Source organism: Passer domesticus, chromosome 8 (assembly GCF_036417665.1).
Source record: "Passer domesticus isolate bPasDom1 chromosome 8, bPasDom1.hap1, whole genome shotgun sequence".
Lineage (NCBI taxonomy): Eukaryota > Metazoa > Chordata > Aves > Passeriformes > Passeridae > Passer > Passer domesticus.
The window spans coordinates 29,176,079-29,189,591 of record NC_087481.1 but is presented as its reverse complement, the minus strand read 5'-3'; the positions used below and the strand labels follow the sequence as shown (position 1 = coordinate 29,189,591).

The following is a 13,513-nucleotide window of genomic DNA, read 5'->3' as shown; positions in this document are numbered from 1 at the left end:
GTGAAGTGAGTGAGTTGCTGTGCTTGTCAGATGGGGCTTTCCCCTGCCTTCATGTTGCAGACAAATGTTATAGATTGTTTTATTGACTCATCAGATTGTGGGTATTCAGCTCTTCCACCCCCATCATTATAGCCCTGAGAGTCTCAGAGCTTCCTCTTGCACCCAAGCCAGCTGATGGGTTTCCAACTGGCAGTGTGGCTTTTCCCTTGCCAGATGTTCTGTGGGGGATGTTATTTGACAGAGGAGACCCAGGCACACATAAGCATTAGGTCTCTGTGGGTTTGGGTTGCAGAGAGAGCCTTGTTGAAACCCTAGAGTCACTCAGAGAGCACATCTCTTGTAGTTGTGGAAAACCAAATGAGCCATTCACAAATACTCCATGAACCCCTGTCTCTCTCTTCTGCTTTCCTGACAATGTTCACTGCTAGTGCTTTGGGTGTTTTTTAATATGTAAAAGGCTTGCATTGAACTCCCATGCATAGAGACTAGTGTGTGACTGACTCAGCAGTTGCTTAGGTGTGCTCTGAAGTGCCACAAAACCCATTGTGCTGTCTGGAAAACCCGAACAGTCTTGGTGCCTTCCAGATTGAAGAGCCTTTCCAGGCTATCCAAAAGTAGTTCTGCTTGACCTGACCTGGTCTGAGAAAAGTGTCTTCTAGTTTATGATTAGATTGGTCTTAATACACCGAAGAACTCAAATATGAGTTCATGGATGCCAGTCTATCATGTAGTTCATGTATAAGGTCTGATATGTGGCAGCACCTAATTTTCCACATCCCTGGCAGGCTATCAAAAGATGACATTTGGAGGAGAAGTTAGACCTGAGCTTACCTAAAATTTTCTTCACTAAATCTGGTCTGAAAAACCAAAACACGTGTATGAAAAACTTCAGTAACTCATCCAGTCTCTACTTTTCTAGTGTTAGATGCTCTTTTTCCACTACAGAAAAGTTGTATAAAGGCGCAGACTTGAAAAAAAGTAAATTAAATTGTCATGGTTTGTTTCAGCTGGTAATTCTAACTACAGCACCTGTAAATGTAATGCTCATTTATAGGCAAAGTGCTCAGATGACATTTAATCTAAAACTGGAACTGTAGTGCAGGAATACACACGCTCATGATTCAGGACACACATACATTTTCAAACTTGAAACTGTACAGCTGTACAGCTAAACTGGAAATTGAATTATCTGGAAAGCAAATGCTGAGTAAATCTCCTGATTTTTCCTTTCTGAATCCCACTGGTCCTTCCTTGCTTACTGGAGGCAGAACAGACAGTTCCCTAATTTCACTGGCCCTGCTGCTGTTTCACTTAGCCTTGCCATTCATCTCTACAACTGCATTTCAAGGTCATCCATATTATGTTAACCAGCTCTCTCTCAAGAGGATCTACTGGCTGTTTGCATCAGCTTTAGCATACCAAGGCTGTTCAGGTGGCAGCCACCTTTCAGTGACATCCTTGTGATGCTGAGGAGTGGAATGGTGCATATGTCCCAATGCCATCCCTCCTTCCTGCCCTCTCCTGTTCCCCTTTGTAAGGTGGAGTTTCACATGCAATTTCAAAAGCTGAAAAGAGAGGGAGGGAAAAAAAACCCCATTAACAACCAACAAAACCCAAACACAAAAATACAAGCACTGGAGAGGGCAAAATTGTCTCTCTGTCTATGAAATCCAATGAAGAAGTACTGCTTTCTCTAAAGGTGTTTATAACTTCTGCAAAGCTACCATGTGGCTGCAGGTTCATGGTACAGCGGATGGCAAAAGCTGGAACAAAGCCAGATTTAAAGGTTTTGGGGAATGTGTTGCTCTGCACCCTGCTGTTTGGAGCAGGGTTTGTGGTGGTAGCTGTTGGTGTGCTGTAGGTAGATAGAGTGCTTCAGTTGGGGCGGTGTTCTCTTTGTTTCTCTGGTAAAAGGGAAAGAGAGATTTTGTGTGCATTTTCAACTGATTCATTTATCATTAATGCAGTTCCTGTTTCCAGTAACTGTTTTCATTTTAAAATAAGGCAAGGCTGCCAGTGTTTCAGTAAGTGTTATATTATATATTAGTTAGACAACTTCTGTTTTATTAATGAGTATAATAATGAAAGTGCAGGTTTCTGAGTAGAAGCAATGGGTGTTTTTATTTAAAGCGTAGCAGGCATCATATAATGCCAATGAATGCGTTATTGTCACTGTAGGCATGGCTGGTCTGGACCTGCCTCTGATTGGGTTACTCCAAATAGGCCCAAGCACTTCATAAAAATGTCTTTGTCAGCCTAGCTTTCCTTCCAAACCTATTCATCTCTGTCAGTTTTTAATATTAGTACCAGGCTCTTGGCTATAGTCCATTAGTACTGTACTTAATTGCTCATGTTACAGATGATTACCAATATAAAAAGCATTAACGTTTTCCCATCATGGGACTGTTGCTCTGTGCACAACTTGGACCATACAGAGCTTATAAGGTGTCGTTGTTTTTGGTCGTTACTGTCTTCATTAATGTTCCTCTAATGATCTTTCACGATCACAGAAGGCCAGAGGTGTGTGTGGTTGGTACGAGCTGCTTCAGCCTGCAGCGTTCCCTTGAAACTCTCCCAGCCCTTGTCAGTACCCTACATCTCTGTCTCGCTTATCAAGAAACCCTCAGAAACGGCTGCTTTTCTGCGAAGCACTCTGCCCCATGCTGTCTTCCCCTAATAATGCAGATGTGGTTTTCACATGCAGGGTTTGAGGTTTCTTTTCGCTTTTACACAAAACACATGATCGGCAGCTTTAACTTTCTGGCAGTAGCCCGTGTTTCTGCAGTGCTGATGACGTTGTTGTTAGGGATTTTTTGTAAATACTACACCACTGCTCCCCCCTTCCCTCCCCAAAAAGAACCAAAGCAAAAAACCCAGCCTGCTTGTTGGCAAGGTATAAACAGTTCCCAATAAAATACATTGAACAAAACAGAAATATTAGTAATTACCTGTTGGGGCCTTTTTCTGTCTCTGTGTCTGGCTGTGATTCATCTTGCTTTCCTCCAGAGTAAATCCCATGCACGAGCTGTGCACAAACACACATGGGCTGGGAACTGTGCTGTGCAGTGGCATGCAGTAGCTCTCCTTGGCTTCTCTGGTGGACAGACATGTTGGGAGGCATCATGGCAGGCAGCTGCATGGCACCACAGACCTGTGGCTTCCTGGCCTCTTTGGGTGCTGCAGGAGGCTGGGTTCCCTTGGGATCTCCAGCCAGAATGGTCCCAGAGAACCCCGTGGCCCAAGTCCTGCTCTTCAGCAGCATGTCTCCTGTGCTGGCCCTCACAAGTTACTAGCATTTCCAAAACCAGACTGTCCTGGGCAGACACAGCTGGAGGGGGATTTATTAGGCCTTGTGCTCTCACTAAATTAAGGCAGCTGAGTGGGAGAGTATTCTGCAGAGACACAGCCACTTGGAATTTGAGGAGGAGCAGATAGGTGAGATGGGCTGTATTTCTTCACGATGGGCACAGCCACACTTTGGACACTGACCTGCAGAGGGTTTTATTCTGGCTGTGGGTGTGGCCCCTGGGTACTTGCACATCTACCAGGGGACTAAACTTCAGGAGATGCAGTGCCTTGTACAGTTCAGAGCCCATTCTGCCATTTTTCTTTCTAAATCTCTCACATAAAAATTATATATGATCACAAACACAAGGCAGGTCAAAATAGGTCCCTTACACGGTTTCCCTTTACCAGCCATAAAGTCTGTCTACCCCGAGGATATTGTGCAGTAATTCAATATGCAGGAGAGCTCTGTGTTCCATGCAAATGCTGTTTGGTTTTCTAAAGCATTTGGATAACTTTCATAACATGTAAGCATTTCAGTGGAATTTTGCAGGAAATAACAGCCAGTTGTTAGAGGGAACAAAAAGTAGGGGGCTAGTATAGCATCTGCATGAAATTGCTTATGGTTATCTTTTTTATACACATTGTAATTAATAGAAGGTTTTGATTTACACTGTTAAGTGTGAAAACATCCCCAGGCAAAAATTAATCAAATGTTATGTCATGCTGTAAACTACAACTAGCTCTTTGTTTGACTAAAAAAAAAAAACTTGCCAAGAAACAGTTTTCTCTCCTTGTTTTATTTTTGTCTTCACCCCACTTCCCTGCCCCCCTCACACTTCAGCTGGTCCCAGACTCCCAGAAAACTTCACAAGTTGCAAATTATCTCCATAGTTTTCCATCAAGCACAAATTTAAGCCTGAAGATAGATGAGGTGTCTCAGTTCTCTCTTTATTTTCCTAGTTTTTTGGTTTGTTTTTTTTTTTTTTCTTTTTGATAAATAACAAGAGGTTTCTACTTATGATTTTCTGCCCTCAGGGCTTTATCATTAAGATTAAATAACTGTACTCTCAAGCATACCACTGAACAAACATCTTTTCAATTATGTGAGTAACAGATGCTTTAACAAAGGAACTATTGAAAATTCAGAAAGCTTCCCCCCTCCCCAAAATTTAAAAAGTATCAGATGACAGAGGAATGTAATTGTTTACCATTAAAACAGATCCCTAGCTGTCCTTTTAAAACATCTGAGAACATGCATTTTCTTTTTTTTTTTCCAAAATTTCTGGGGTTTCAGCCTCAGCAACTTACTGGCCAGTGCTAGAATCAGCAGGATTCATTGCTCCCAGGGAGGGTCAGCAGGATTTTAGGGTCCTGCCAGGAGACCTGCATCCCACAGGCAATGCAAAATGGTATCTGTAAACTTGTTCTGGGCCTAGGGAGCAAGCATTGCAGGGACTGCATGGACCTACCATGCCTTTAGATGCAGAAATGGTGACTATGGCCAAAAGAGAGTCTTGTAGTGGTTTTGGTAGAGTGATCTGGGGAAGTTGCTCTGTGCCCACCATTCTTCCTTTGACTATTTTCCATGTTGTAAATCTGCACCAGAGGCAGAAGACTGGAGTGGTTCATGTCCCCCTGCTGAGCCCTAGGATCAGGAGTGCCTGAGCTTGCCTCGCTGGGCTGTGCAGTTAAATCAACAGCTGTGTTTGCAATGTCACTAATTTCCAGTTTACTTAAAACGAAGTGTCTCTGAATTCTCTCAGAGCAGCGCTGTTCCCACCTTTCAGCAGTAAGCCATTCTCATTACCCACCAGCACTCCCAGTGGGCTGTGAGGAAAGTTGTTGTTGAAAGGATGAAAGAGCCATTTCTTTAAGGAAGGAAAGTTCTTTGGAAAGAAAATTGAACTCCAGCATATTTTGTCTTTGCTGATATAATACGTGCCAGTTTTGTACTTCAGACAAATGCAAATAAAGCCATTGCTATTGTGTTCTGCACAAAAGCACGTGAGGCTTGCTTTCATAACCCCTGCATTGTACAATGAAATCCAGGGAAATCAGACCTCAGGAACACACTGCTTCATTTCCTGAATGTATTTTATATTCCCATTTTGGAAAACAAGCTGAGACCTTAAAGTTTGGGTTATTCCTCTCTCCTCAATGCTGGGAACGTGTCACTGGTGGCCAGGAGAGCTGCCTCCTGCTCCTGGCTATCCCCACCAACTGATTGTCATTGAAGGCTTCCCTTGCTGTTTCCCTTGCCTGCACTGGACCAGTGCTCGAAGATTTATTCTTTTGAAAAGCAGCAGCATAAAAAAGACAAGACTTCTCCCGGGATCAGAGCTCAGGCATTCCTGCTGGTCCCTTAAAACAGCTGAATGTTTTGCCACTGACTTTCTAGGGGAAAAGAATCAGGTTTCTCACTGAGGTTACTGATAGGGGCCCATTTTCACCACAGGGGCTGTCCCAGCCCTGCACTCAGACCCTCTGGCTGCAGGGGCTGCGGGCAGCTCTGCATGGCTGCTGTGAGCATCCTGGAGCACATGGGTGCCCTCTTGGACTGAAAAAACTGGTCGTCTTGCCCCCCAGCTCTGGTAGTGCCTGCACAGGAAGGAGTTGGAGCCACCACGGCCTTATGGGCTCAGGAGGAAAGCGTTTTCCAAATTCCAACCACTAAAGAGACCTATTGCCTGTCCCTTTTCAGCATTTTTGAAGCTCTAACAGCTTAATGTTCTCATGATTTACATTAGCATCTAATCCTTGCGTAATCTCACTAATCCCTTGGCCCCAAGATATCCATTGGCAGTGAGTTCCATGGGTTAACTGGTCACTGTATTCATTTGGTGGAGCAAATTTAAATCATTTTCCATTTCTCTTGCAATTAGCCTCCTTAACCTGGCCAAGCATGCGAATGGGGCAGTATCTCCCAAGGAGTGGACTTTGGTATTTTAAGGCCTTCCAAGATTATTCTTGTGGCTGAAAGGCTCCAATGCATCCTATTTTGTGTTGGGCTTGGATCCCTGGAGAAAGTACAATGATGTCAATGGGAGACATGCTGAAATATTTTACTCTGCCAGAAAGAAAACAAAAATAAACACTGAAACAGCGATGCAAAAAAAATATTGTAGGGGTTGTGCTGAGTTGCCTTCTTCCCTCCATCACCCTGTGTGTCCTGGGCATATGGTTCCTCCCCAGCCCAGAGCCCCGTCATATCCACACACAGTAGGGAGAATTAAAGAGGAAACTGGCAGCCTTAACATTTAATTTCCTTCCTCTTTCTGGGCTGGTCAGATCCTTTGTATTATTGTAACTATTTTTTTTATCATGCCTATAAATAGATGTGCTCTCATGTGTCCTGTGAAGCAGAGTCAGGCCAAAAAAGTCATTCATTCTGCATAATCAATACATGTAGTGGTTAACTGGCTCAGATGAGAACTTGTACTGTTAGTTCTGTAGCTGGGAAAAAAAATGTTGACTAATAAAGATTAAGGGCTTTTTTTTCTTTTTATGAAATGCTAATGATGAAGACATGTTTGATATACTGTGAAATACATTTCTCTAATGTGAAGTTTCTGCTTTTTGTTGGGAAAGAGATTTAGTCCCTGGAGGATTTTAGAATTTGTAAATATAAAATTATCTGCTTCAGTGTTTTTTAAAAAAAGGTTGGCAGAAAGCCAGCTTACTTACATTACTGTAATAGATTTGCTGACCTCTGACATCTGCTGCAGAGAAGTACATTGAATTTTTCATAATATCAGATGATGCAGATCTAAAAACTCGGTACACTGCACCATTATTTAATTCAGGACTTACTAAAGGAAAATCTTTTTTTAATAGCAGTTTATACGTGATTAAACTTAATATTGCCGATTGTAATAAATCAGGATTAGTATAGTACTGATTTGTTAATCTAACTTGTATTGATTTTAAGTTGTCTTTATTTAAAAAAAATATAAAAAGAAAAAAAGGAAAAAGACTGGCTTTTCACAGTGACTGAATTTAATAAGAAGCCCTGTGATAGCAAAGACTCCCCTACTGTTTCTGCTCTTGGCTGGAAAATGTTATTCTTGTATTATTCCAGGAAAAAAAAAAAAACCTCATGCTGCTAAAAATCTGCTGCCTGTGGAAAGATTTTTTTAATACACTAGTGCTTACATATTCTATTTATGTTAATTGACTTATAAATAATACATTTTATTAATGTTAATATTGGAATCTTGATCATGATAAAGACCCTTTTATTTGGTCTTCTCGCAGGCTTTTCAAGTAAATATTCTTTAGACCACAAAATATTCCCCCTCTTTTCCTTTTTTATGAATACTTTTATACTTCCCCCCCTGTCGGGAAGTACAGCCACAGTTCAAAGCGACTGAAAACATAATTGTTGTTTCCAACATACGATACATTTGAGGTATCTGGATCCAGTTTTTTGGACGTTGTCTTTACCTCTCCTTGCGCAAAGATTGATTAAATCTTACCTGCACTGCAAATATTTGACCAAGAAAAAAAATATCTCGTGCTGGTTTCAGACATGTCACATTCTGCTAAACTATTTGGCTAACAGCAGATCGCATTCTTCCGGTGTTGGGCAATATTGACCTTAAATTGGCTAAGCCGGCTGCTTTCATGGCATGTGAGCCGGCTGCTTACATGTTGAGAGAGCTGTATTAGCTTTATTACTCCTGCGCTATAAAAACTTCTAATAATCAAATGATAAGATCATATCCTGTGGGTAATTGTGTTGTACCATGACAGGATAACTGAAAAAACATTCAGTGAAAATTGCAACCGACGGAAATCTCTACGTGAAGAGGCAATTGCTGGTGTTGCTGGGCTCCGTGCTGCTCCCTGGGGTCTCGCAGCCCGCGTTCCTGCCCGGCTCCTCGCCAGCCGCCCCCAAAAGCCACCTCGGCCGGCGCTCCTTTGAAACGAGGAGGGGAAAATCCTAGAACAAGCCATCCTTGTGTTTTGACTCAGTTTTACCTTAGTCATGCCGCCTCCCCGATACACGAAACGTTTAATTCCAGATTTCCTGCCACTGGCTCCAGGCCACTGACCGGCTATGTGAAATGTATTTTTACTGCTGTCGGCCTGCCAACTGCTGAGCTCAGTGAAAAATAACTAAAATGAAAACCTTGTACTCCCACATGAACCCTTAAGATCAGAAAAGGAAATTTAAGCCACGGTTACTAATTAGCACCCAAGCTAATGAGTTCTGGTGAGGTGCAGAGGCAGGAGGAGGAGGAGGAGTTTGGGTCCCGCGTTACCCTACAAGGCTCAGCAGAGAGCACGCGAGCACTGATTAATCACGTTGGCCCGGGCCTTGCTCCTGGCCCAGCCATAGCCACTGGGTTAATCCCTGGGCATCTTCCAGGGAAAGGCTCCTTCCTGGGGCTGGGAGCATCTCTGTCCCCCATGAGGCACCGGACAGCGGCTGAAACCTTTACGGATGGAATATGTAGATTTTTAATGGGCGATGCGTTCCCATGGAAACAAAACAAAGTCAAACACTCCCCTCGCAGTGCTAACAATTACTGTAATAAAATGTGTTTTTATTAAAAGCGACTTTAAATACTTAACACATGGCAGAGCAGCCTCGGCACTGCCCTGTGTGAAACCCAACCTTGCCTGTAAGTGAAGTCCAAAGTGCTTTGTGCGGCTCAGGGAGGAATTTGGTGTTTTCACCAATATTTGTGCTTTGCAAATGAAATGTAGCAGCCTCAAGTATGAACAGGATTATTTTTTTTCTTCTTCTGCTTAGTTATGCTTTTTTTTTATATAAACATTACCTGTAATATTACAGTGGGAAGCAGGTATTTGGCAACTACGTATTATTTTGCTAAGTTTGCATAGAGGGAGCAGTTTCCAGTTTTAGCAGCTGTAACATGTTTAAACTCAGTTTGTAATGGGATCTGAAGATGAATATTCCCTGTGGGCTCTGCTTAGCTTCATTACTGGAGCCCTGCCAAATTCAGAGCTAGAAAGTATTATTCACGCCTCTTTGCACATACCATGTCAGAGCATGCTCAGTTAATGAATTTTGTTTCTAATATAGCATAAATTAGGTTTATATTTTAACATAATTTATGTTGTATTTTATTAAAATGTAAAATATTATGATCACAAGCAATCTAATTCTGCTCTCTTAAGCCCAAACTGTGTTTGAACATCTAAGTATGTAAATCAAAATTGCATGCTTAGAAACTGATTCTAGGATAACAAACGAATATCTAAACCAAAGAGGTTTCTGCCTTGGAGTCTTAGATTAAAGATAATTAAGGATTCCTGGTATTTGAGTAGATCTATGTTGTTTATAAGCAAAGTACATTTTCTTCACAGAGTCAACTTGTCTTTTTTTTAACAGATTATGTTTGCTGTATTAATGTTCATATTTTTAAAGTCTGAGTCTTATATTAATCCCACAGTGAGTCATTAATCATACTAAAATGCATTATAAAAACTTTAATCACTGAAGTTGAAACTGAGATTGTAATGCAATCCATCCCTTTTAATTATATCAGTTATTTTTCCTTTCAGATCAAGAATTGCAAAGGGAAAACAGAGAGATTAAAACTCAGTGTGTTTGATGCTTTCAGGGGAGGATATTTTTTGTTTGTGTTTCTTCCTTGTGTTTTTAAAGCAATTTTGTGCACTTTGTGGCAGACAGCTCCCCAGTGAAAAATTCTTTCATATTTAACTCTTCTCCCCTTTTTTTTTTTCAAGAAAGGCTCTGGTGACTGTCACTGCATCCCTTGCAGGGGTGAGGCTGGGCTGGTGCTGGTGGCAGCCGGGCGGGTGCTGTGCCCGCCTCGCAGGGTTTCTGCAGCCCAGCTCTCCTCCTGGCACTCGCCCTTGCAGGCAAGGGAACCAGCAGCCTGGAAATTGTGTAGCTGGTACCAAGCTGGCTATGGCTTTGTAGGTGTTTTCCTGGGGCTTGCTGCATGCTGTTAAAGTCGGGGAGGGAAAATAAAAATAAACGGTGGGGTTTGTTTGTTTTTTTTAATCAGTCTAAAACGTAATGGCTGATATTCTCATCTGGTACAAATTGGTTAGCCACACAAACCACTGTGAAGTTACTGACAACTAATCCACACAAACTCAAACTCCACTGAATTTATTCCACATTGTAATCTTGCCAAATAAATTGATTTCTTATACTTGGATTTATAGATGTAGAGTTTAAACTGTTGCTTTTATGGCACGGAAGAAAATGGATTTATTAGGTAAACTGCTCACAGTAGATACTTTTTTTTCTTTGCTAGAACAGCAAAACCTGATCAATTATTTGTTCCTTAATCCCCTAGATTAATCCTGCCATATGAAAGATTTATTAAAGGAGAGGAAGATAAGCCACTGCCTCCAGTGAAACCTCGAAAACAGGATAACAGTTCCCAGGAGAGTGAAGCAAAAACAAAAGTGTCTGCTACAAAACGCATCAAAAATGAAAACCAAAAGAGCAAGAAGGAAAAAGATAATTCACAGAAACCCCAAGATGCATCTGAGGTCTGTTGCTTCCCTGCTTTTCAGTGTTTCAATTAAAAACGCACAGCTTTAATCACATGAAATCCAGTGATAAAATATATAATTTAAACTGGAGAATTCCAACCAGTTGGCCTTTTAGTTTGCTCAGCAATGGAAATTCAGCTGTTGTGATACTATCTGAGTTGGGATTTTGTTGGGCTGTGAATGGCAGCCGATTGCTCCGTATTGCACAGCGGGGATGGCAGAGGACCAAGCTCTGGATCTGACTAGTACCAGTTCTGCTCATTGTATTATACAGTGGTCACCATTAACAGATCAGCAGCTGCCAAAGGGAAACCACACAACTACCACAGTTATTTCCTAATCTGAGTATAGGGTGCGGGAACCTCTAATATTGTTGATAATACTGTGGTAACTGTTGGACACAGCTGATTTTTATAATGGTAACCTCTGGATCAGCCCTTCTGTGCTCACAGATGTATGCATGACTGTGAGAAAACACGTTGCTCCCAAGGATTTTTATTGTATTATACTAAGTTTCTTTTTGAACTGAAAGGTCACATTTTGAGGGAACCACCTTCCAAGCCCTGAGATCAACTTCCCTCTCCTGAGCAGTAGAGGGCTTTCAACTGAGGTTCCTATTCAGACATAACAGGTTCCTGTCATGTCACTCTGCTTCATGTGAGCAGGCCCCAGTTTTCACTTACAGCCATGTTACTTGCAGGCATAGGACAGCCCTGTAGAGGAGTTTGTGTTCACAGGGCAGGGTAAGATTGATTTGTCTGCACATAAGAGTAAATTTCAAGTGTTGTTAAGTGATGCAAAATCAATGGGGGTTTTGCTCCAGTATTACTTAAGCACCTTCCTTTGCACATCTGCCCACTCTCCTCTGTGCCCCGCTTGCACCGCATGTGAAGGAGGTGGTGAAGCTCCTGCAAACACACAACCCCTGCAAAACATGTTGCTTTTCCTGTCTCGGTGTGCCAGATCACAGCAGCCTTCAAGGCGTTGCAGTGAAAGTAAGTATTTCAAGAATGTTGAAACACATGACGTGCCCGGCAGACTATGGCTGCTCCTTTGACTTCATTGTGTCTGGCAGGTACAGAAGTCCTGTTTCTAAACTTGCTTGGAAATTGTATTGAGTCAGCTATCAACAGTCCTCCTCTTCATTGTTTTAAAAAAAAAAACAATGCAGGTCCTGTAAACACAGATGCCTCTGAGACTTCATGTACCCAGTTTTGAGAACAGAAAATTTGGGGTTTCATGTCCCACTATCTTTTTAAGTTGTGCTTACAAGGACGATTAAGTCTCCCATCCAAAGAAGAATTTGTGTTTTAAATAACAGTACCATTGATATCTAATTTAGGAGCAATCCCCAGAAAGACTTTCTTCTTACATTGTAATTTTAAAGTACCTGTTTGGATAAAATTAAAAAAAAAGAAAACATATCAAGAGGAGAGTGTGCACAAACTTGCTTCAGTCACTGGAAGGTTGCAAGGCAAGTTGCCCAAAGCAAGAAGTGAAGTGATATCTTGTGCTCCTTTCTCTTGTCATTCCTTCATCCCTGATTATTTATTGAGGGTCTTGGATCAAGAAGACATGTTACACACTATCAGTACCACTGCTACTATGCCCAGCATAACAAGTCAGCAACAGAGCAACAGCCTTCACTTTGAATTTCCTTGCTTTTGTTGTTCCCTATCTCGAACTTCCTGCTGTTTAAACTGAAGTTATTTTTGTGTGGATTGCAGGAAGAGTTCCTAAGCTGTGCTTATCGGAAATGTAGGGAGCCTAGACGAGACAATAAAAATGTACAATAATGGCAGTTCCCTATTGTAACATGGTACCTTTTATAGCAGAATTAATGTCTCCTCCCTGACTGGGGTGGAAGACATGTCCTGCCCCTATTTGATCAGGGCAGGCTATTAAGGACCTTGACCTCCATGTCAGTCACCATCCAGGTCAGTGATCACACAAAGCCCGAGCAGTGAAGGGGCTGCAGGGTGGGTCTTTCACCCCTGGGTGGCTGTAGGGCTCCAGAATTCATCTGAGCTTTGCCATATGGAGGGCTCCATGCCCAGGATGTGGCTCTTAACAGGGATTGCAGACTGGAGACATTCAGCTCCTCTGGGTGGAGCAAAATCCAGATGTGCTGGAGCCAGGCAGAAGGTTGCTTGTCTCTTGCACTGCAGCTGTGCCCTGGCAGTGGAGCCCCATTCCTGGGCCCTCGTCCCGGCACAGCAGTGATGGGGTATTGCTCTGAGGGAGAGCCCTACAGCCACCACATAAATGTGTCCCCAACCAAGCCACCGCTTAAGCCATTTCTGCATGTGGCCTGGAAACTGTGAGCTGGAAAAGCATAAGCCAGTTACAAATGTGTGGTCGTCTCAATTGCATGTTCAACTCGTGCACCATTAGAAGTATGCAGGGAGAGAATATAACTTTAATTTATTAGGATTGCATTTGCCTTTGTGCTCTTCACTGTTTTCCTGCCATCACAATGACATTGTCAGTGTAACAAGACACCAGACAAAATGCTATTAGCCTTAGACTGCACATTTCCTCACAATAGCTGAAACTTCAATCAAAGTATTGCTTAACAGAAACAAAGAGCAGAATGTACAGTTATTAAGTATGATTCTCTTTTTTTTCTCCTCCTTGCTTTGCTCATCTGTCTGGTATTTGCCTGTAATTTTATAAGCTCAAGAGACTAGCGATGGTACTTTGTAAAGGACCTAATGATGGT

The 13,513-nt window shown here is 42.2% G+C and overlaps 1 protein-coding gene across 10 annotated transcripts in view; it reads left to right on the top strand.

The window, feature by feature from the left end:
• Window positions 1-13,513, top strand: part of ARID5B (AT-rich interaction domain 5B) — a 150,953-nt gene that overhangs the window by 130,387 nt on the left and 7,053 nt on the right. For all 10 annotated transcript variants that reach the window (XM_064430000.1, XM_064429998.1, XM_064429994.1 and 7 more), the window contains one exon: window positions 10,590-10,788. In XM_064430000.1, coding sequence (XP_064286070.1) covers window positions 10,590-10,788 — 199 coding nt within the window. The remainder of the gene's footprint in view (window positions 1-10,589; window positions 10,789-13,513) is intronic.